This window comes from Oncorhynchus kisutch, linkage group LG2 (assembly GCF_002021735.2).
Source record: "Oncorhynchus kisutch isolate 150728-3 linkage group LG2, Okis_V2, whole genome shotgun sequence".
Taxonomy (NCBI): domain Eukaryota; kingdom Metazoa; phylum Chordata; class Actinopteri; order Salmoniformes; family Salmonidae; genus Oncorhynchus; species Oncorhynchus kisutch.
In genome coordinates, this window is record NC_034175.2 from 24876644 (window position 1) to 24899167 (window position 22524).

The 22524-nt window shown below is 48.1% G+C and overlaps 1 protein-coding gene across 1 annotated transcript in view; it reads left to right on the forward strand.

Annotated features, from left to right (window-relative positions):
- The window catches only part of LOC109910250 (forkhead box protein O3-like), a 35457-nt gene extending 14375 nt beyond the window's left edge, over window positions 1-21082 (forward strand). Inside the window, exon 2 of the mRNA XM_020509386.2 lies at window positions 18720-21082. Coding sequence (XP_020364975.1) covers window positions 18720-20432 — 1713 coding nt within the window. The 3' untranslated portion in view covers window positions 20433-21082. The remainder of the gene's footprint in view (window positions 1-18719) is intronic.
- Window positions 21083-22524: the final 1442 nt, after the last annotated feature.

The following is a 22524-nucleotide window of genomic DNA, read 5'->3' on the forward strand; positions in this document are numbered from 1 at the left end:
TTCTCATTAATAATTCAGACGAGGCTCATTATCAAGGCAGTACAGATTTCTCCCTGATTTCACCTTAATTGCAGGCAGCCTGCTCCACTCAGGCAAGGCAGCAATCCCAGTCCTAGCACAGCCCTCATATTCACTCTGCCTTCAGTAAACCTGGGTTTAAATACTATTTGAATTCTTTCAAATACTTTGAGCGTTTGAGCTAGTCTGTCTTGAGTGCCAGAGTGGCGATGTTTGGGGTTTTGAAGTTCTGATACTATTCTATCGGTTCCATTGTGTCAGGCAAGCTCAGTCAAGCTCAGCTAAAGTATTTGAAATTATTTGAACCCAGATTTGACTCTCTGCCTCCAGGATTCACCCCAACTCTCTCCCGTTCTCCTCCTTCCTTCATACGGCCACAGCAATGTTGCCTTCTGTATTGCACTGTCCACCTCCCCGTACTGTGCGCGGGATGTCACAAACATACTATTTGTACTTACTTACAGATCAGATGAGCAGTTGCTACAGTCGGCCTAGTATCTCGCTACAGCAATGTTTGTGGAATGTCATGTATTGTTATGGTTGCTATAGTGATAAAGGCCTACGGTGTGTTGCTGTTTAGAACGCTGGCGTTGTTTTATGTAAGGCAGCTCGACCATGTGAGTTCCGTTTGAGGCTTTCCCAGTCTTTATTGTTGTTATGATAAAACTATCTTGATATTCATTGTACAGTGTGCTGAAATGGGGTTTTTCTGTAGTGCTACACCATCATGTACATAATGCACTCACTGATGGTTTTCCGTTCCGTCTTTTGTCCTTCTTAATGACCGTGTGGTGTGGAATCCCCATTGAGAACGCAGAATAGTGTCATATTTGCATATAAATCATCAACCATTTTCTGACATGAGCATGGTGTTACTTTATACCTTTTTTAAAAACGTTTATATATATATATTTTTAAAAGAAAGTAAGAAAAGCATGTTGTTCCATAAACAACGTATGATTCTCTCTTCATGCGGAGATACTGTACACTGGAAGCCATATCTCTCTCAGCGCCGCAAACAAAGCCCAACTTCAGCCTACGGTACTACATTGGGGGGCTCTATTCACTGGGGGTAGGGGTATAGTTGCCAAAATCCCCAAATGTTTTTAAAGTTCACTGTTCACTGGAATCGGCAGGGAATGAGCTCTGAAGGAATTCTCCAACCTGGAATTCTTCACAAAAAAACAGTGCATTTTAGGGAATTTTCCAACCCTAGTAGGGACTGTAGCAGCAGGGATGGTGAGGGAGGTTAGCGGTGGCCAGCAGGCCGCCTGGACATCAGGGGCTGAAATTTGACTGTCCTAACTGGATTTGTGTGTCAGTGGGGATGAATGTAAGGTCAGGATGCGGGGTCTCGTGTTTAGTATTCTGACCGTGTGAGGAGGGCTGAACACAGAGCCAGCAGATAGCCCGGAATGAACCCAGCACGTATGTCTCCCTCAGTTTCAGTCTCTCTACATGCGTCTCTCTCTGCTTCTGTCTCTCTCTCTCTTACTCTTTTTCTCTCTCCCTCTCTCTTTTGCTCTCTCTTTGTATCTTGGGCTTTTTTTCTCTCTCTCTGTTTCCATCTCCCTGTGTTTCTCTCTCTAGCTTTTTTCTCCCGCTCTCTTCTTTTGACTCCATTTCCCTCGTATATTGGGCTTTCCTTCTCTCACACACCCACTTCCTGTCACTCAATCCATTGACTTCTCTCTTCTCTTGCTCTATTTCACACTTTCAGTCACTTTCATTCCTCCTCGCCAAAGTACCCCTTTTACCACTCATTTCCCCATCCCTCGCTCATTTATTCCCTCTCCCTTTCATCCTCTTTTGATGTTCTGTTTCATCTCCCCTTCTTTCTCTCCTTCAGTCATTCTTTTATTACTACAACTAACATGATAAACGCCTCGCTTTTCTTCTCCGTAAATGCCAGTCTTAGAGTTGTCTCTGACTGACGTTTTCCATTGTGTGTTCGCGGCCTATAGTTGCTATAGTCGCCCGTGACCACATCCAGTCTGATGTATCCGGGAAATAACCATAAAGGGTTCTTTAGCTGTGTCCTGAGGCAGTGAGAGTATGGTAAAGGTCACTGCTTGTTCCGTGTTGTCCTCCTTTCCATTGTTCTCTCCATCGCCTTGCAGAGGACAGGGAAGAGGGGATAGATAGGTCAGGGTTGGCATATGGATCCATGATCTTTTGTCATTTGGGAGAGGATTCAGGAGAGAGAGAGAGAGAACAGACGTGTGTGTGTGTGTGTGTGTGTGTGTGTGTGTGTGTGTGTGTGTGTGTGTGAGAGAGTGCGCAGACGGAGAGACAGAGAAGGAGAGGGAGATGAGGATGAGTGGATTAGAGCTTCCAAGCAGGACTGGAAGCCAGACTTGGCTGCACTTCAGCTACTCTGCGCACTTCAGCTCAAGTGTGCGTCCATTAGTGCACTTCCACTGCCCTCAGAAATGCATACAGTCAGACACACACACAGTTTTGTATTGCTATCCTTGTGGGGACCAAAGAATTGCTTCCCATCTAAAATCCTATTTTCCCTAACCCTAAATCTAACCTTAACCTAACCATAACCCTAACCTTAACCCTATGTCTAACCTTAACCCCAAACCCCTAACCGTAAACCTAACCGTAACCCCTAAACCTAATTCGAACCCTAACCGGCATAATGTCCCCACTTGTCTGAATTTTCCTTGTTTTACTATCCTTATGAGGACTTCTGGTACCCACAAGGATAGTTAAGAAAACACTCATACACACACACACACACACACACACACACACACACACACACACACACACACACACACACACAAGCACACATCCACAAAATCACATATTCACTGTAAAATTCACACAGTATATAGCCTACTTTCGTGCAAATAAAAAAACCACAGGCACACAAAGACCCGTCTTCCCTACACATATACCTCATTTCACTCAAGTTCTACTCTGGTCTAGACTCACTGGTCTAGACTCAGTCACTGTAAAACAAAACACACACACACACACACACACACACACACACACACACACACACACACACACACACACACACACACACACACACACACACACACACACACACACACACACACACACACACACACACACACACACACACACACACACACACACACACACACACACACACACACACACACACACACACACACACACACACACACACACACACACACACACACACACACACACACACACACACACACACACACACACACACACACACACACACACACACACACACACACACACACACACACACACACACACACACACACACACACACACACACACACACACACACACACACACACACACACACACACACACACACACACACACACACACACACACACACACACACACACACACACACACACACACACACACACACACACACACACACACACACACACACACACACACACACACACACACACACACACACACACACACACACACACACACACACACACACACACACACACACACACACACACACACACACACACACACACACACACACACACACACACACACACACACACACACACACACACACACACACGCACGCACAACCTCTCTTATCCCACCAGATTGCTCAGTGCTTCCTGACAAAATAAATAATTAAATGAGAGCAATAACAGCTTCCGAAAAAAGATCCCTCAATTAGAACAGAATGGGTGAATGGGGTGAGGCGGGGGCTGTGTGTGTGGGGGAGTGGTATTTCGGGAACTCAGACACACACTATTACATAAGGGAGACCGTGACCCAAGAAGGTTTTATGCAGTTGTGTGACGTTAATTTGTCCCCCCCTTAGCAATCAGCTTAGCAAAAGTATTTTCTAAAATCCTTACAAGTGATCCATGCAGACGGACCAACTGGGAGGCAAATAAATCAGTGGTGTAGAAGAGAGGTGTGTGTGTGTGTGTGTGTGTGTGTGTGTGTCTGAATGTTATGAATGTACGTTTGTCATAAGGGAGAGGTTGTTGGGTTGAGTTACTCGTGTGTGTGTGTGTGTCGATCGGGAGAGCAGGCTAGGATGGTGGCTGGTGGGATGAACTTGTAGGTGGGAAGGTGGGACCTAGAAGGCCTGAGTGACACGCTGACAAGAGAATGGGGAAAGGGGGGTGATCAGATGCCGTCACTCTCGGGCAAGAGAGGGGAAGTGAGGGGGGGATTGACAGCTGAAACATGGTTGAGAGCTTGCAGTGTTGACAGATGTGTGTGTGTGTATGTTTGGAGGGGAGTGTGTGCAGTCTCAATGTGATTGCCTGTCTTTTGTACATGAGGCGTCTAGGCTGCTTCAACTAGCCACCTTTTCACACTCCGTCGCTAGCCACTCTTATCATTCCATCTTTGTCTCAGTCATCCCTCAAATACACTGTTCAGTCTTGTAGCCTACTTGCCGAAACTCTCTGTCCTCTATCCACCCAGCCCCATTTGCACCTGTGCAGTCACGTGGTTCCCCAAGCAGCGAGTGGGCGTACATGCGTCTCATTTTCTGTCTGCATGTCATCTGAGGCTTGAGTATGTTTCAGAACGCTATTGGCATCAGGCCAGATTGCATCACTTAGCCTCACTATGCTCCTGTGTTAGTGGGGCTAATGCTGGGCTACGCTAGGCAGCTCTGTGCCGGTCTCGCAAAAGTTTCATAGGGACAAATGCAGCATCTCATCATCTGTTTGGGTGTTAAAATGCTAACACTACCACCAACAGATGTACGCTAAGAAATTATTCAACCTGCTAAGCAAGCAAGCCACCATTGCATGGGGGACAATTGGTGCCGTGCTTGTATGAATCCCGGGTAGTGTTCCATATGACATGCTACGGAAAATGTTTCCAAACATTTTGCAACAGAAAACGTAAATGAGTGTTTCTTGTTGTAGAACTCCATGTAGTCCTTACCTGTTTCAGTCTATTTTCTTCCTTTTGGACACGACCCAACTATGTAGAAGGATACAGGCAAATGTTTACCATTATCCTAGTAAATGTCATCCATGTTGTTTTCAACATTTAGCGTCGGGCATTTCTGCACTGGGCATAGCCCCAGAGCGAAGGAAGGAGAACATTGGGAAAACAGTTGAGGAATGAAAGAGTGCGTAGTAGAGACGTGTGTGTGTGTGTGTGTGTGTGTGTGTGTGTGTGTGTGTGTGTGTGTGTGTGTGTGCGTGTGCGTGTGTGTCCGTGTGTCGGTCTGTGTCTATGCATGTGTCTGAAGACATAGAGCAGTAGCTACGTAGCGCCGTGGACCAGAGTGCAGGCAAGTGACACTGATGGAGAGAGGGAAAAGAGAGGAAATGAACGCGAAGGCTACAGGGTTGGAGAACATGGGGAGATTGGAACGAGGGAAGAAAAAAATGACGTGCAAGCAATCAGGAGAAAGTGGGAGCGATAGATTTGGAGCAAGGGAGAGATTCAAAGAGATAATGAAGATGAAGTGAATGAACGGTGTGAACGAGGAGGAAAGAGATGTGGAGAGAGTGAATAAGAGACTGGGGAAGGGGGGGTGGAGGGGGAGAGAGAGAGAGTGACAGAGGAGATAAGGGGGGGGGCTGAGTCTCTGCTTTTACGGTGGGTTGATTACGTGACTGAGAGGAGAGTGCAGCGCCGCTGTATAATGCTCTCAAGACGGATATTAAGACGCGTTGCCCGACTCAGTCTCTCTCTGCCTTCTTTCTCTCCTGCGTTCCGTTCCTTCTCTCTCTCTCTCCGTCTCTGCTAATGATCCACGCGTCTTGCCACACAGCCGGGCTGAGTGATACCCACTGACAGTACCACTCAGGCGGAAACTCTGCAGGCCCCTTCTCTGAGAAGCGGCGACACACACACACACACGCACGCACACACACACACACACACACACATGCATACAAGCACATTCAACAGTACTAATATACATAATGGTGCTTTCATCCCTCTGTAGAGGAGGCAATACAATATATATCCTATATTCCTTATAGCGACCCGTGTATGACTGTAGTCTGACTCTATAATCCCCATTGACCTATGCGGCCACCCCGCCACACTCCCCTACACAGCCCCGTATGCCCTCGGGCAGTACGACCCCATACATCCTACTACAGCCCCATACATATGTCTCAGTGCAGCATAAGCCCATACAGCCCTGTGAACCAGGTCTCATTTTCCTGCCCCAATCCGGCCTGCCTCGTGCAATCCCATACAGCTTTACCCAGACCCATAGATAGACCGTACATCCCTACCCAGACCCATAGATAGACCATACGTCCCTACCCAGACCCATAAATAGACCGTACGTCCCCGTGCAGCATGACCCCATTCATCCGTACAGTCTCATACAGCCTCATACAATCTGACATAGACCTATACGCCCCTTATGAACCAGGTCTCATTTCCCCGCTCGAACTGTAATCCGGTAGGCCCGCCCAGCCATAACTGCTGCCGAGAGGGAGAGGTTAGGTCAAGAATTAGGTCATAAGCCCAATAGGAGCCCACTCCTCCAATTAGCGAGTGGATTAAGCAGGGGAGTGTGTGCATCTGCGTCAGCACGCTGGCAGCTCCAGCCGCTCCTAATCCAGACACGGCCTCTATGGTAACAGAGGGTCCTGGGAAGACGAAGTAACCCACATTTTTCATTCTTCTGCTCACTAATCCCCTCTCGACTTCACAAACAAAAAAGGTGATACATTCAGGTGCTGCAGATTGCGTCTCGTACACTTTGAGTTGAGGAGAATGTTAGGGTGAGTTAAGGTTCCAATAGTAGTTGAAGTGGTCCTACTTTCAAAACGTTCCTGCACGGTTCACAGCCTCGAAAATCCACTGAATTGAAATGTTTTCACTTTTGCTTTACCGTTTCCATTTATTTTGTCTCTTCTCAATGAATCGGGGATTGTGCATAAACTTGTGCATAAACTTCTCAGAGACCCGTGCGACCCGTGTCTTCAATGTGGGGGTATGTCCCAAATCTATTACCCATTTGGTTTTACGAATCCAATCAACAAGGCTGAAATAGTGCATTGGTTTTCTACTGAGAGACTCTCTTGAAGTAACACTGCATCACTTTCAGATACTCTCGGGCTACTACTGTCTGGCCTGTGTGGTTTTCTTTACAGCCCTACAGCTGATACATTCTACATGAAACATTTCTATGTTTACATTCTATATGAGGCATTTCTTTGTAAGGGTTTTGGAGACAATATTCAGACTACAGCAGTTGCATAAAAAAAAAAAAAAAAGTACCCCTTTTTCGTGGTATTCAATTGTTAGTAGTTACTATCTTGTCTCATCGCTACAACTCCCGTACGGGCTTGGGAGAGACGAAGGTTGAAAGCCACACATCCTTTGAAACACAACCCAACCAAGCCACACTGCTTCTTAACACAGCGCGCATCCAACCCGGAAGCCAGCCGCACCAATGTGTCGGAGGAAACACCGTGCACCTGGCGACCTTGGTTAGCGCGCTCTAGCGACTCCTGCCCGCCACAGGAGTCGCTAGAGCGCGATGAGACAAGGATATCCCTACTGGCCTCACCCGGACAACGCTAGGCCAATTGTGTGTCACCCCACAGACCTCCCGGGCGCGGCCGGCTGCGACAGAGCCTGAGCGCGAACCCAGAGTCTCTGGTGGCACAGCTGCGATGCAGTGCCCTAGACCACTGCACCACCCGGGAGGCCCAGACTATTGCAGTTTTAATGTTGGTAGGTTATTTATACGTTTGCCTGCATGTACAGTATGTTCATTTTGACATGAACGCTGTGTGCATTCATTAAAGCATAAGTGTGTAGTTTGGTGTAGTGCCCTTAAATAGCCCTAGAACTGAAACTTCAGTGTACAGTATAGCTCTGAGGGGTTGTGTGGGTAAGAGGGTTATCAGTCAGCACGCACCAACAGGGAGAGCGCAAGGTAGATGGATGAGAGAGCGGTGGAGAGACATAGATGGAGAGACAGAGAAAGGAAGGAAACAGGGAGAGAACGAGAGAGGAAGGAAACAGAGGGAGAGACAGAGAATGAGAAATAGAGAGGGAGAAAGAAAGATTGAGGGAACAAGAAGAGGAACAGTGGGGATAGTCGTAATGAAGTTTTCAGGAGCCTCTTAAAAGGTCACGGCATGTCTCTACACCCCCCCCCCCCCCCCCCCACCAATACTGCACCCCCCCCCCATCGCTATCTATCCTGCCATCAGCCCCCCCCCCCCCCATCTGTGTCCATTAGCCATTCATGAACCCACTCATAGCCACTCATTAGGGAGGGAAGGGGTTTGAAGCGATTGCATTCAGAGGAGTCTGTGACCGGAGCATACTGATTAATATTTCAGCGTCTCCCATCGAGGAGCTGAGAGCAAGTTTTTCCCCGCTTATGTTGTAGAGTAGTGCGTTTCTCTCTCTCTCTCTCTCTCTCTCTCTCTCTCTCTCTCTCTCTCTCTCTGTGGTTGGCTGCTCTCCCATTCTCTCTCCCACGCGAGTAAGAGATTGAGAGAACGACCCCCCCCCCCTCCCCTCTTGTTTTCCTCTCATACACTCACAGACAAATGTACAGACACACACCACCAGACCCTAACTCAAACTGACTTAATTGGGCTCTTTTTGTTTCGGGAAATGGAGGCAGAAGGCAGAGGAGGAGGGGTGAAATCCCTCCCATTCCACTTTTCCTCCTAACTCAGAGGGGTATCTCTCCTTCTCTCATTAGTCTAGACAGTGAGACAAGTTACCCCAGCAGACAGTGTGTTCTGTGCCCTTCACCACCGCCACCCCCCATTGAGAATCAAACTAGGCAATAAAGCTCCTCATTCATACAGTAGGTTGGCACTTCCAATCTTGAGGGTCAAGCAACCATAGAACTAGAATCCATTTCATTTCCATGGCAGCAACATGGTTCATACATTTTCCACTACGAAAGGCACTCTTACTGTATGTGTATGCACTTCAGTGTTAAAGGCAAGGTACCTTGACCTATGAACTCAGCATTATCACTTCGCTATATCACTCTCTGTACTCCGTTTAAGCAATCTCGGAGGCCTCTCTTGAGGGATGAGTAAGTCCTGAATGAGCACTCTCTTACTCTACACTATGGGCTTTTGTTTTTGTGAAGGAATGCTGCTATAGTATGTTTCCTTGAGTATGTTGTGTGGTAGGTTCCCATTGAGCCGTTGTACTGTATGGTTGGATATGCAGCTTAGCTGTATGTGAAGTTGAAATCATTCATTGTTTGTTCATTCTCATGGACTGAATTTCCAGGAAGTGGATGGAATGGGCTCACTGGACATTTCCTTTCGTGGGATAGCCGGAGGCAAAGTTCATTCATGTTCATGAGTTGCGTTGGGTGATTGGTTGAGCCTTCTTGGGTGTGTGATGTCACACAGATGCGCTGCAGAGCTGTCTGTTTAGCTTGGTCGCCGGCCTAAGCAGTAAGCACTGAATGACTTGGGAAACCCAACTTCATTAATTGTGAAATAAATTGAAGACTCACCCATCTATTTTAGTTTCACTGTCTTGTCATTCACAAAAACGAGTCCACTAATTGTTATTTTTACCTTTACACAAACTGTCTGCTGCTTGATATGAGCAAGTTGACCCAAATCTATCAAAGAATAGGAAATCCATGATTAGTTGGTGAGCTAGCTACATTTCAGTAATTTCGCTATCCTCCTAAATGCAGTGGTCAGTGGATAAACTAACTATGAGATTAACAACTTTAGGTGAAAACGAACTAGTAGCCAGTTGTTGTTGTCCATGGTGGAAGCATATCTAACCAGCTGTCTCCTGAAGCCTATGTGACCTGTCTATGTGCCCGGTGAACTCCCGAGTCTGGACGCAGTCTAGCCAATGTTAGCTAGTTTCATAAGAAAACGGCTGAGGTGACTAGCTAACGAGTCCTCCTCGGCAGCAATGTTTTTGGGGTGTGGGAATATTAGATATAACGGTCAGTGAAGTTGGTGGTTACTACTGGTTTTAGATTCGAGGGGAGAGACATTGGCCGTCATTATTTTGTGTTTCTGTATGGGCTCGGAGTGATGTCACACGAAACCAATCACCCGGCGGCTGTCACTGGATGGCCATATTGGCTCAAAGAGACAGCGGTAACAATTAGTTTACATAAAGGAATGTCTCAAGATGGCTCCATGGTTAACAAACGCCGCCATAGTTAAGATCCCCCAACGTTCTCCATTCACACCAAAATTCAAGACCCTCTTTGATTCTCTTTTGTTCTCTCTTCCCTCGTTCCTTCTGTAGCTGCCTTTTCTTGACCTAAGATTCCACATATACACTTACCTTTTTCAATGTCATGTGTAGGCGTACATCATAGGTGGGTGTAGCTTTCTGCATCTCTGAATAAGTGTGTATAGCATGTGGTGTATATTGTTGAGGAGCAGTGGTTGGTGTGCTGCACAGGGCGTTTAATGAAGTTCCCCAACACCTCTCCCCTATTAGACGGGTGCCCTCTACCTCTCCATACTTCACCCCCCCCCCACCTCTCTCCTTAGCTGCCTTTCCCTCTGGGGATAGTTGGCAGGGAGCAGGCTGGCTGCTATGGCAACAAGGAGCCTCCCTCTCCCACAGGTCTCCTTAGCAACTAGTAGCTTGGCATTGCGGTAATGAGCGTGCCCACTGTGCCAGGCTCTTTGTGAGTGTGTGTGTGAGTGAGTGAGTGAGAGAGAGAGAGAGAGAGAGTGTGTGCGAGGCCTATGTGTCTATTTTGTTTGCCAGTACATGTGAGAAGATGAACGTGTGAGGGAGAAGCTGTGTGTTATTGCGTGACTGATGCATGTGATATACGTGTAGACATGCCTGAGTTTCGGTCTTCACATCATCTGCACCTCACAAGTCATGATGGATACCCTACTGTGTGTGCGTGTGTGCGTGCCTGCCTGCTTAAGATGCATCCGTGCATGTCTGCGTGCGTGTCTTTCTGAATCTTTGGACGCTTCCATCTGATTGCGATGATCATTAGTCTCTGCGCTATGAAATTGCAAGCAATTAAAAGGGGACTATTCTATGAATTTTGCATACCATAAGGCAACCGCTGCCAAATGAGTTCCCTGCTCTGCTGATATGAAATGAAACCCTGAGAAATGATGTTTATTAAAGTCTGATCAGAGGTGTGTGCTGACCTTTAGAATGCGGGAAATGAGATTGTTATTATTATGAAGGAGATTATGTTGTAGAGTGAGAGGAGGAGAGAATGGCATCGGCATTGATTCCATCGTTGCATCATCTGTTTCTTTGTGGCAGAGGGTGGTTTCAATATAATCAAATCCACACTCCGCCTGTGGGCCGTTAAAAGACCTGACTCAAGCACACACAAATAGACACACACACACACACACACACACACACACACACACACACACACACACACACACACACACACACACACATACACACACACACACACACACACACACACACACACACACACACACACACACACACACACACACACACACACACATATACAAACAAAAAGCTGTATGCATGACAGCATGATGGCAGGCCCTGTGGAAAATGTGCGTCTGATGGATCCCCAGACTTTAGTTGAAGTGTGAGCTGTGAGCAGGCCCCACAGGTGGCCCAACCACTACACCTGTTTTGTGAACCCTCACATGGGGAAAGCGAAGCCGAACTCCCATAGCCCCTGTGGAAAACCATACCCTCTTGCACGTGCCCACCTTGTGCCCTCCCTGGCTCAGGTCTTACCCACGTTTGGCGTGGGCGTCAGACGTGATTACGAGCCCAGGCGGAGGCTTTCGTCGCGTGGGTGTCATAGATGTCGTGTCCCCCTCACGCCGACCAACTGGAAAGCCGCCAAGACCGCCCTGCCGTGGTGGATTTTCCGATCCCCTATCCTGGTCTCAGATGGTCTGCTAATCTGTTAGCGGCTATTTTTAGCTCGTGCAGCCCTTGATCCACAGTTCCACACCCGACCGCTAACCATCCCCCTTGGTGCTTATAGAAGTATACAGGCAGTGATTTGCCAGGGACTGGCTGCAATTAGAACACAGCCAAGCAGGAATCCCCCATCAATTCCATTACACCATCTCCCCACAGACTTCCTGACTGTGGGCACCATGGCACATGGCAGCTCAAACTCTCAATTGACTTTCCCTCTTTCCCCTTTGGAATGGCACTGAGGGGTGTGTGGGATGATATAGCAATTCTGAAATTGATTTGCATTGTCGTAAGAGGGGGAACATGCCTATGTCTTAGGTACAGATAGTAGCCAATGGTCTGCAATGTAGCTCAGCCTGGTTCCTAGCCTAGGTTTCTGATAGGGCTTGCCGTGACTACACAACTAGACCTACTTGATAGTTCCGTGACTATGGACATACATTGGACCATGGCAATGAGAATGGCATTACACATGACAACTTTTTTTTGTCATTCATCCGATGATCTTCCCCAGAGCGACTTATAGGAGTAATTAGGGTTAAGTGCCTTGCTCAAGGGCACATCACCAGATTTTTCACATAGGCCTTTCGGTTACTGGCCCAACGCTCTTAACCCTAAGGCTACCAGCCGCCCCTGTGGCATGTGGCGGCTAAGTTAGTTTTTCAACTCCTAGTAAGAGGTCTTCGTTTTTTGAATTGTTCCAATTTGGGCGCAGTCCAGAAATCAGGCTCGTCCATCTGCCCATCTGTCTCTCCTTAAAGTAGGCTCTCCTTCTCTAAAGGGATTTGAATTATCGCCTGACTTTGGGCTTCCTTCGCAGGCAACAAGATCTGTGTTCCTGTCTGTACCTGTGCCACTTGGGATAGCGTGCTGTATCTGCTTTGTTCCGTATAGAGCCATATTTTATCTACCATTAGGCCCTTCAGTCCCCTTGAAGCCCTCCCATCCCTCCACTCCACCCCACCCCTGCAGACAGAGAAGGCTGAATGCACCAACCCCCCGATTCCCATTAATCTATGCGCCTCTAAATTCTTTATTTCCCTTCAAAGGGGGACAAGCCGAGCTGTGACATCAATCACGGGAAGCGAATATTTAGCCAGTGCTAATTTCCATCAATAGCCTGGAGACAGGCTTAGCTGACAAAACTCATTCCTTTGCCTGAACAAAACTGCTTGTGTTTGAGCCTCCACCCCACCCCCCTTCTGCAGAGGCACAAACAGCCATCACAATAAACACAGCCAGAGCCTCTCCTGGTCCCCCTTGATTTGTGCTTATCTAATGAATGGTGTGCTATGAAGAGATACCCATAGACAGCAGAGGAGCATAATGGCTGCTTTCTGTATGAAATGGGATTGATAAACACCGAATGAGTACATGGCGAATGGCGGTAAACAGCTTCCAGACAGACGCTCGTCTTTGCAAAACGAACATGCCAGTCATCCAACCCTTTTAAGTTATTTGAACCGGGTGAGTGGTTTCTTTTGGCGTTCCCATGCGAGCCCTCTTGTCTTTGGGCTCGTCACTCGGTTCTATTTGAATGAGTACACCCTCTCTCCACAAGACGGGCCCTGTACAGTTTGACCTGTTTCTTCTATCCCCTCTTTTGAGTATGTGGGGGGTAGAGGGGCCCCATTTTGAGGGCAGACCATTGTGTGGCTTGGAGGGTTCTCACACACTGGGCTCCATACTATACCTCCACATTCCCACCCCCTTACCCCCCTCTATCCCAGCTGCCCGCCTTGCCAGTCAAGCCAACCCAGACGGTCTATTGCCCCCACCACCCCGCTCACCACAGTCTTAATGGCAGATTGCTACCCTGGGAGTGACGGCACAGGGGACACACATTGGCATTGCGCCAGGCTGGGCAACTGGGCGCGGTCACCCTACTCACACTAACTCACACGGGGGTACCCTCGAGCAAGAGCATTGGAAAGGGAGCCATAATCACCTTCACAAGGATAGTCCAATATAATATCTTCCTACAGACAGGCAGACCTTGATGTGTCTAAAGCCAAGCCTTAGCATTGAAGGCTATTAAGTTGAATCGATTCTCCAAGTTGAACTGCCTACTCCAGATTCCAAAAATCAAACTCAGTGGGTGTGTGGAGGGAGGACTGAGCAGGAATCAATGTGAATGGCCAGAACGCTGAGGGGCAAATTAAAGGGTTTGAAAGAGAATTATTTACCATGACCTGGTTCCGTTTTGTTTTTGTTCATTCTCGGAACATGAACAAAAGCTCGGTCGATCCAAAACAGGAAGTCTTGTAGTCTCTATTGGATTGACTTTGAACAAGTACCCCAGTCTTGGAAAAAGGAAAAATCCCTTTCTGTTGCTCTGAGGCCACCTGTGTCGGAAAGAGAGTGAACGTGTCCGATTTGAGCGGGTTAATGGGTCTTAAACTTAATCTGCGGGCAAAGAGGCTGTGGTAGAGTGGCTTGGTACAGAGCGAATGAAGAAGACGTAAGTCAGGTATCAGGATCGTGGGCTCTAATGAGAGTTGATCTCAAGCCGATTGTCTCTCTGGGGCCATCGGAGTGCCACACCATAGAAATAGAATTACTAGAAAGGGCAATTCCCATTCAAGTCAATGTTACTTATGTGAAGGGTGAAACGGCTGCCATATTGAATGTAGCCATGAATGTTCTGTGAACTTGATGTGCTTTTGAGGGGCTTTACCATTCTAGTAATTATATTTATATGTGCAACACAATCTTCCACTGGCTACAATTGTTCTATAAATCGGACAGATGCCCTTTTCACAAATAACAGTGCAAGGCTACTGAAAACCCGTTGTTGTTTAAAAACCCACTGTGATATGTACATTTCCATAGAAGTTTGATTTGACAACTTTTGATATACAGCAAGTCTGTTTACTTAAGTCGGATGGGATCAGGCAATACATTTGTGTCTTAGCTTTCTATATCACCTTATTATTTTGGCCTTCCACAATATATGTATTGTATCAATGGGCCTGATTTCAATAGGAGATCGCTGCCGGACCAAGGGTTGGAATGTGTGTTCCGTGTCATTGTGTGTTTTTGTGTGCTTCCCTTCATTTGTCTGGTCCTGAAAGCCAGGGGGCTGAAGAAACATTTTATGAATATTTAATAGAGAATAATGTTTTCAATTTTATTCTGTTGTAAGCCTGTGGGGAGAAGTATGGAAAAAACCACCCTCAAGGACAAACTCAGAGTGAGGCATTCCGCTTAGCTCTGTCAGATAGGAAATTGAAAGGGTGGTTGTATTTACATGGCCTTGTAGATCATGGCCTTTCTTCTCATTGTCTTACATGGACAGGTTGCTTAACAAAGGAATCTCCGTAGTCTGCCCCCTCATCCTCCGCCTCCCATTGGATCATACCGTATCCGGACTGCCCGCGGTGCACACGATGACCTGACAGTGGACGGTGTGAGACGCCCAGCTGGGAGTGCCCCTGAATCAACTCCAGGATTAGCTCGGGATTGTCTGGGATTACTCAGGATGGAGCGGGATTAGCACTGGCTGCCTGCGACTGCCTGTTTTAGGGGCGTGAGTGAGTGGGGCATGGGCCGGCCATATTTCCCCTGACTCAGGCTGAGATTAGGCGAGAGGCCAGGGCTAGGCTACACCAACACAGGGAGGGACACCTGTAACCTGGCAGGGCTATTCTCAGTCCCTAAACCCACACCAAAACAGGATGACTACTACTGATAAACCCCGGGTTTGAAAACAAAACAGAAAGGCCGGCAGACAGGAAGCAAACAGCTAGCAGACTATGCCATCATGGCCAACTTACCCACGCAATGGCTGTGTCCCAAATGGCACCGCAGTCCCTATATAGTGCTCCACTTTTGAACAGAGCCCTATGGCCCCTGGTCAAAAGTAGTGCATTATATAGAGCATAGGGAGCCAGTTGGGACACAGCCAATCCCTTAAATCTCTCTTAAGCAGGTGGATTCAGGATTCATCAGATAAAGAGGGCATAGGGATGATGTTCATCCCTCTCCCAAGTCTTATAGCGGGGGACTTTTTTTGATCCTACATGCTACGTTTGGAACAGATCAGAGATCATACGCGGTAGCGGCTTCAACCGGTCTGGTCCCATTGAAGGAGGTTCATTTTCATTTGGCCTTCAATCAACCTGTCATCTAACCTGATGGACAGCATTTGTCATGATCTGATAAGGTAATGTTCTGGTGTGGGAGAGACAGGTATACCTTGTTTACACTAGCAAGCCGGACCGAACTTTGCTGAGCCAAGCTGTTTGAGCTGGCTGGGTATCCACCATAGTTGCTTGAACTGTGCCAAAAAGATCCATGTGAAAAGAAAATATGTGAGCCAACACAGTACAGTTCCGGTCGGCCCTGTAGTGTGAAAAGGGTAGTAGTCGGCGCAGGCACGTAGTCGCCCACCCCTAACCGCCGACCGGGCATCCCCGACGGACTGGCATGGCCCAGATGCAAGAAACACTGCTTTGAGTTAGAGAGAGAGCTGCAGCATCAAACAACCATCTCCCCAATCCCCCCCCCCCCCCCCGCTACCCTTACTCTGCCTCCCTGCTCTACCCACCACAATATCATATACTCCCTCTCCTGCACGTTTACCAACAGTTGCCATGGTTACCCAATGCTCGAGGTGTCACAGCGAGACAACCGAAGGGAGGCATTCACAGATCACCTGCATTCAGTCAGTCGCCGCTTTTCAGTTGGTGCTCCACAATTTGATTTGTGTGTACTCAGACTGTGCCATTCGCCCGTGAATACAAATGATGTGCGACACAATGGACGTTGTACCTCAATCTGAAACAATGGAATATAGTACTATAGTGCCAATGTAAGGCTTTTAGCCACACTAGGTGCTTTGGTTTCATTTTGCCGTTCAAGTTTCAGAATAACGCCTACAGCAAAAGCAGAACAGAACAACTATTGTCAATCAATATTTATCAGTGTTCACTTGGCCTTCACTTGGCCTTGAAGAAAAAGTCTAATACACCTACAAATTGTTTTTGGAATGAGAAAGGGAATGAACAGAGTCATCTATTGAGAGTTTGTCACTGAATTTGAGTGTTCCAAAAAAGAAATGTGAGGAAAGAAATGGACAGAAAATGTGAAATCTTTCTCTCAGCGGTAAATAATGACTGCAGTATATTAACAAACACAGGAGACGTGGAGAGAGGGAGGAAAGAGGATGAAAAGAAAGGAGAGAAGCAACAAGTTTGCAGACCGCTTAGAGAAGAGGAGGCTATAAAGATAGAGAGCAGTGATAAAAGAGAGAGAGGGGGAGAAGGTGGAGAGAAAGAGACGGTTATCGAGAGACGGAATGAGAATAAGGCGATAGAGAGAGTCTGTGTGGGTAGGAGGTGGTTGGTGGGCTCCATCCGTTATCCCTGGTAGCTCCTAGCTCAATCTCCCGATCCATCTCCACATGGCTGGTGCTGGGCCAGAGTGGCAGCCACATCAAACACAATCCCCAGCCAGGCACATCGAACCAGGGATTAGTTTACATCTACCAGGCAGAAGTGGTGAGGAAAGAGACAGAGGGAAGGAGGGAGGAATACCCTCCACTTCACATGAGATAAAGTGGACGTAGTGTCTTCAGTTCAGACAATCTTTGGCACTCTCACCTGATAGATTGTACAAAGAGTCTGGCTCACTCCAGTTTAGACTACAGAGTGAAGAATAGATGTTCACGAGTCCTACTGTTTGGTAAAGGCACAAGTAGCTAGTTTGTAGACGCCATGATGGTGAATAGGCAGGAGAGTTACAGAGAGACTGGGTCACTTTGTAGACTACTGAGGGGTATACCACAAAGCATGATCAATGAGTTAGCCAGCAAACCTAATCATTCTGAAAAAAACGTAAAACATTTTTGAAAGATAACCTTGAAATGGACATGGTCTAAGTTGACTCGACAACCACAAACAAATATTTTAGTTTCGATGTCTTAATGATGCAGAAATGGGTAGTTATTATCGGGTTGCTTATCAAAGTTAGCTGGCTAACTCATTTAACCGGCTTTGTAGTATACCCCTGTGGACTACCTACCAGGCAATTGATTTATGGGCCCATTTTTTTCCAAAGTGATCTATCTGGATTTCGCCTATCGGATAGGATTAAATTGATAAAAACAGAATGGACTATTAATTGACTCTACGCATTTAATCATATCCGGTAGTTGAAATATGGACAGATAACTTCAAGACAAACTGGGCCCTGGTGTCTACAGTTTAGAGGGCCGACAAGGTACTAGCAAGTCTTTTGTGGCCCCAGGATGGTGAGTGTAGAGCGGCTCTATAAGCATAAACACAAACTGTCTGGTACATATTGATCAGCGAAGCTCTTCTTGGAAGGGGAATCCACACACTCCCCAGTGGCATCAATGTGTGCGAGATAAACCTTTAAACAGTCATCAGTATGGAGCAGCAGGCTTGGGATCAGATTGGCAGGTTGCACGTCGTCAAAGTCGCTGGCACTCTAGTTTCCTCTCCGACAGACAGTTGTTTCATATGAAAAGGGGTCATATGCATACTTGATTCAGCTGATGTCTACAGATGAGGAGTTCTGGGACACGCACAAAGGCGGCCAGTACTCGTAGGCCTGAAAGTCACCCGCTGTCCTCACCCAGAGCTAAAGTGTGACGTTAGGTGGCAGCGGTGGGATCCAGTGTGTTAAACGGTGAAAATGCTTACCGTACATAATATGATGAACAATGTAACGTGCACTCTAAATCAATCTCTTTCTCTCTCGCCCCCTCTCTCACTCTCTCTCTCTCTCGCTCTCTCTTGCTCCCCCCCTCTCTCTCTTGCCCCCCCCCCCCCTCTCTATATATATCTCTCTATCTATGTCTGCAGAACTCCATCCGACACAACCTGTCCCTCCACACGCGCTTCATCCGGGTGCAGAACGAAGGCACGGGTAAGTCCTCCTGGTGGATGCTCAACCCTGAGGGGGGCAAGATGGGCAAGGCCCCTCGCCGGCGAACCGTCTCCATGGACAACAGCACCAAGTACCTGAAGAGCAAGGGCCGGGTCAGCCGCAAGAGGGTGGGCAGGCCGGGGATTGGTTCTGGGGCTCAAGTGGGGCTCCAGGCTTCCCCTGAGCAGGGTAGCCCACCGGGGAAGGTTCTCCCAGGCAACATAGGGGGAGCTGGGGGTGTGGAAGGAGAGTTTGACGCCTGGACGGAGCTCCACTCCCGGGCTAGTTCGTCTACTTCGACCCTGAGCGGGCGCCTCTCGCCCATCCTGGCCGAGGTCGAGCTGGAGGAGTCAGAGGAAGGTGGGCTCTCCTGCTCGGCCTCGCCCCACCTCTACCCCTCCCCCTCATCCAGCGCCCGTTCCCCGGCCATGGGGGCCGCGGGAGGCCACTGTCCACCCGTAGAGCAATTGCCCCAGCTGGCTAATCTCACGGGGGCGATCAGCCTGGAGGAGAGGCTCCTGGAGGAAGGCTACCACCATCATCATCCTCACCCAGCGGCAGGCCACAAACTTCCCCCGGTCTATCATTACAACCCTGGGGTTAAAGGTCAGGGGTCGTACTGCGGCGCGGTCTACAGCCAGGCTGGGATGGGCATGCTGCACCACCACTCACCCATGCAGACCATCCAGGAGAATAAGCCTGCTAGCTTCGGCGGCACCATGCGGGCCTACTCAGGGACCAACGCCCTGCAGAGCCTGCTGACAGGAGGCCCCGGAGTTCCACAGCAGTACTGTGCCAAGGACATAATACTGGGCCAGGAGAGAGATGCCCACCCCATGATGGGGCCCTCCACGAATGGAGTGAGCTCCACCCGTCACAGCCATCACTCCGGACACAACGGACATGCAGCACACAGTCACAATGGCAGCCACACAAACCACAACTCGGCTCACAGCCACAACGGCCACAACGGTACTCAGAGTCGTAACCTCAACCCTGTGACCAACCACAACTCTCCTCATCTTGGCCACAACCTCAGTCAGAACCACAGCAACCACACAACGCACACACCGACTCAAGCCCCAGCCCCAGCCCTGGCCCCACGCATCAGCACTGGCCACCTCCAGCCCTACAGCCACAAAGCCCCCTATCTTTACAGCCCCCCGTCCCACGCCCACCTCCCCGCTTCCACCACCCTGCCACCCAACCCGGCCGGCATGCTGGGGATGCCTCAGGACTCCTGCCACCTGGCCACCGCCCCCCACCCCTCGCACCCCTGCCACAACACTTACCCCAGCCCCCAACACCAAGGAATGGGCAGTGGACTGTACCACCACCAACGGGGCATGGTGGGAGGTGGCACAGGAGGCAGCTACCATGGTAGCTCATACCACCAGCCTCACCCCCACGAGAGACTACCAGCTGATCTGGACCTGGATATCTTCCACGGGAGCTTGGACTGCGACGTGGAGTCCATCCTCCTCCACGATATCATGGACTCCGGAGAGGAAATGGACTTCAACTTCGACAGCTCCTTGGCCCAGGGGGTGGGGTTCGGGATGGGGATGGGCGTGGGGGTGGGGGTGGGCATGAGTGGACTGGCAGGTCCTCAGCAAGCCCACAACAACCAGAGCTGGGTGCCCGGCTGAGACGTTTCCCGGAGTGCTTCCGGGCAGGCCTCAGAAAAGACTCCACTACCCAGAGTGCTGCAGGCCAGCCCTCACCGCCCCTCAGATAGACAGACTCCACCCCTCCCCACTAACATGTTGGGGAGCACTGTGCTTGACTGTGTCATTCCTGGACTGAAAACAGAGGAGATGGGACAAACACTGTCACTCACTTCCCATACCTTTCTATGTTGTGTTATAAAAAGCCCCTGTCCCTCCCTGCCCGGACTCCCTCTAGATATTGTAGCTTTGTTTTTGTTTTTTCTCACATCAGCTGTATACTGTGATGACAATCTCAACTGTGTTGTTGCCCAACCTTGTTCCTTTCTCATCTACTATCATGAGACCTGAACTCACCAAGCACTTTAAAACAAGTGGGTCAGACTCCACAGCTCACTCACAAACAGACCTGGGTTCAAATACTATTCAAAATCCTTTCCATCACTTTATCTGGGCTTGATTGAGTTTGCCTGGTGCAATGGAACCAATAGAATTTTCGCAAAAGTGCAAACCCCGCCTATCTTGCGCTCCAGGCAGACTACAGCAAAAGCTGAATGGATTTTAAATATCTCAAATGGTATTTGGACCCAGGACTGCTCACGTAGAAGGCAAATTCATGCAGAGTTTGGCTGTTTGCAAGGCGGGTACGGTATTTGACATATCATTTTGCTCAACAAATAAAGAAAGTGCAAGAATCAGAATCTGTAGATACATTTGTGGCATAGATGTATAATGGGGGTTGCTATGCTGCTAAGTTTACTGCCAGTGGGAAGCAGGGAAAATGTCAGCAAAGATTTCTGATTGATTGCTTATTTGGTCTCTTTGTCGTTGGCTCGTATTAGTCAAATTATACATTTTGGGAAAGACTCTTACAACAACCTGTGCCTCCTCACTGACCTAATTGAAAACTATAATCTGGTGCTTTACTTGACTGTGCAAGTCAAAATGTATGTTATATTAGTCAGTTGCATTCTGTCATTATGTCAATTGATTTAATCTTTGGAATATTCAGAAGAGAACATTTGAAATGGCGTATCACCTTGCCTCAACCAGGGTATATTTTTTCTTTGTGGCGCCAGCTTTTTTTCTTTAGCTTTTTTCATTTTCTTTTTTTGCCCCTCTCTCTCTCTCTCCTTTCTTTAACCTCTCTCTCTCTCCTTTCTTTAACCTCTCTCTCTCTCTCTCTCTCTCTCTCTCCTTTCTTTAACCTCTCTCTCTCTCCTTTCTTTAACCTCTCTCTCTCTCTCTCTCTCTCTCCTCTCCTTTCTTTAACCTCTCTCTCTCTCTCTCTCTCTCTCTCCTTTCTTTAACCTCTCTCTCTCTCTCTCTCTCTCTCTCTCCTTTCTTTAACCTCTCTCTCTCTCCTTTATTTACCTCTCTCTCTCTCTCCTTCTTAACCTCTCTCTCTCTCCTTTCTTTAACCTCTCTCTCTCTCTCTCTCTCTCTCTCTCCTTTCTTTAACCTCTCTCTCTCTCTCTCTCTCTCTCTCCTTTCTTTAACCTCTCTCTCTCTCTCTCTCTCTCTCTCTCTCTCCTTTCTTTAACCTCTCTCTCTCTCCTTTCTTTAACCTCTCTCTCTCTCCTTTATTTAACCTCTCTCTCTCTCTCTCCTTTCTTTAACCTCTCTCTCTCTCTCTCCCTCTCTCTCTCTCCTTTCTTTAACCTCTCTCTCCTTTCTTTAGCTTTTTTCATTTTCTTTTTTTGCCCCTCTCTCTCTCTCTCCTTTCTTTAAACCTCTCTCTCTCTCCTTTCTTTAACCTCTCTCTCTCTCCTTTATTTAACCTCTCTCTCTCTCTCCTTTCTTTAACCTCTCTCTCTCTCCTTTCTTTAACCTCTCTCTCTCTCCTTTATTTAACCTCTCTCTCTCTCTCCTTTCTTTAACCTCTCTCTCTCTCCTTTATTTAATCTCTCTCTCTCTCTCCTTTCTTTAACCTCTCTCTCTCTCTCTCCTTTCTTTAACCTCTCTCTCCTTTCTTTAACCTCTCTCTCTCTCTCCTTTCTTTAACCTCTCTCTCTCTCTCTCTCTCTCTCTCTCTCCTTTATTTAACCTCTCTCTCTCTCCTTTCTTTAACCTC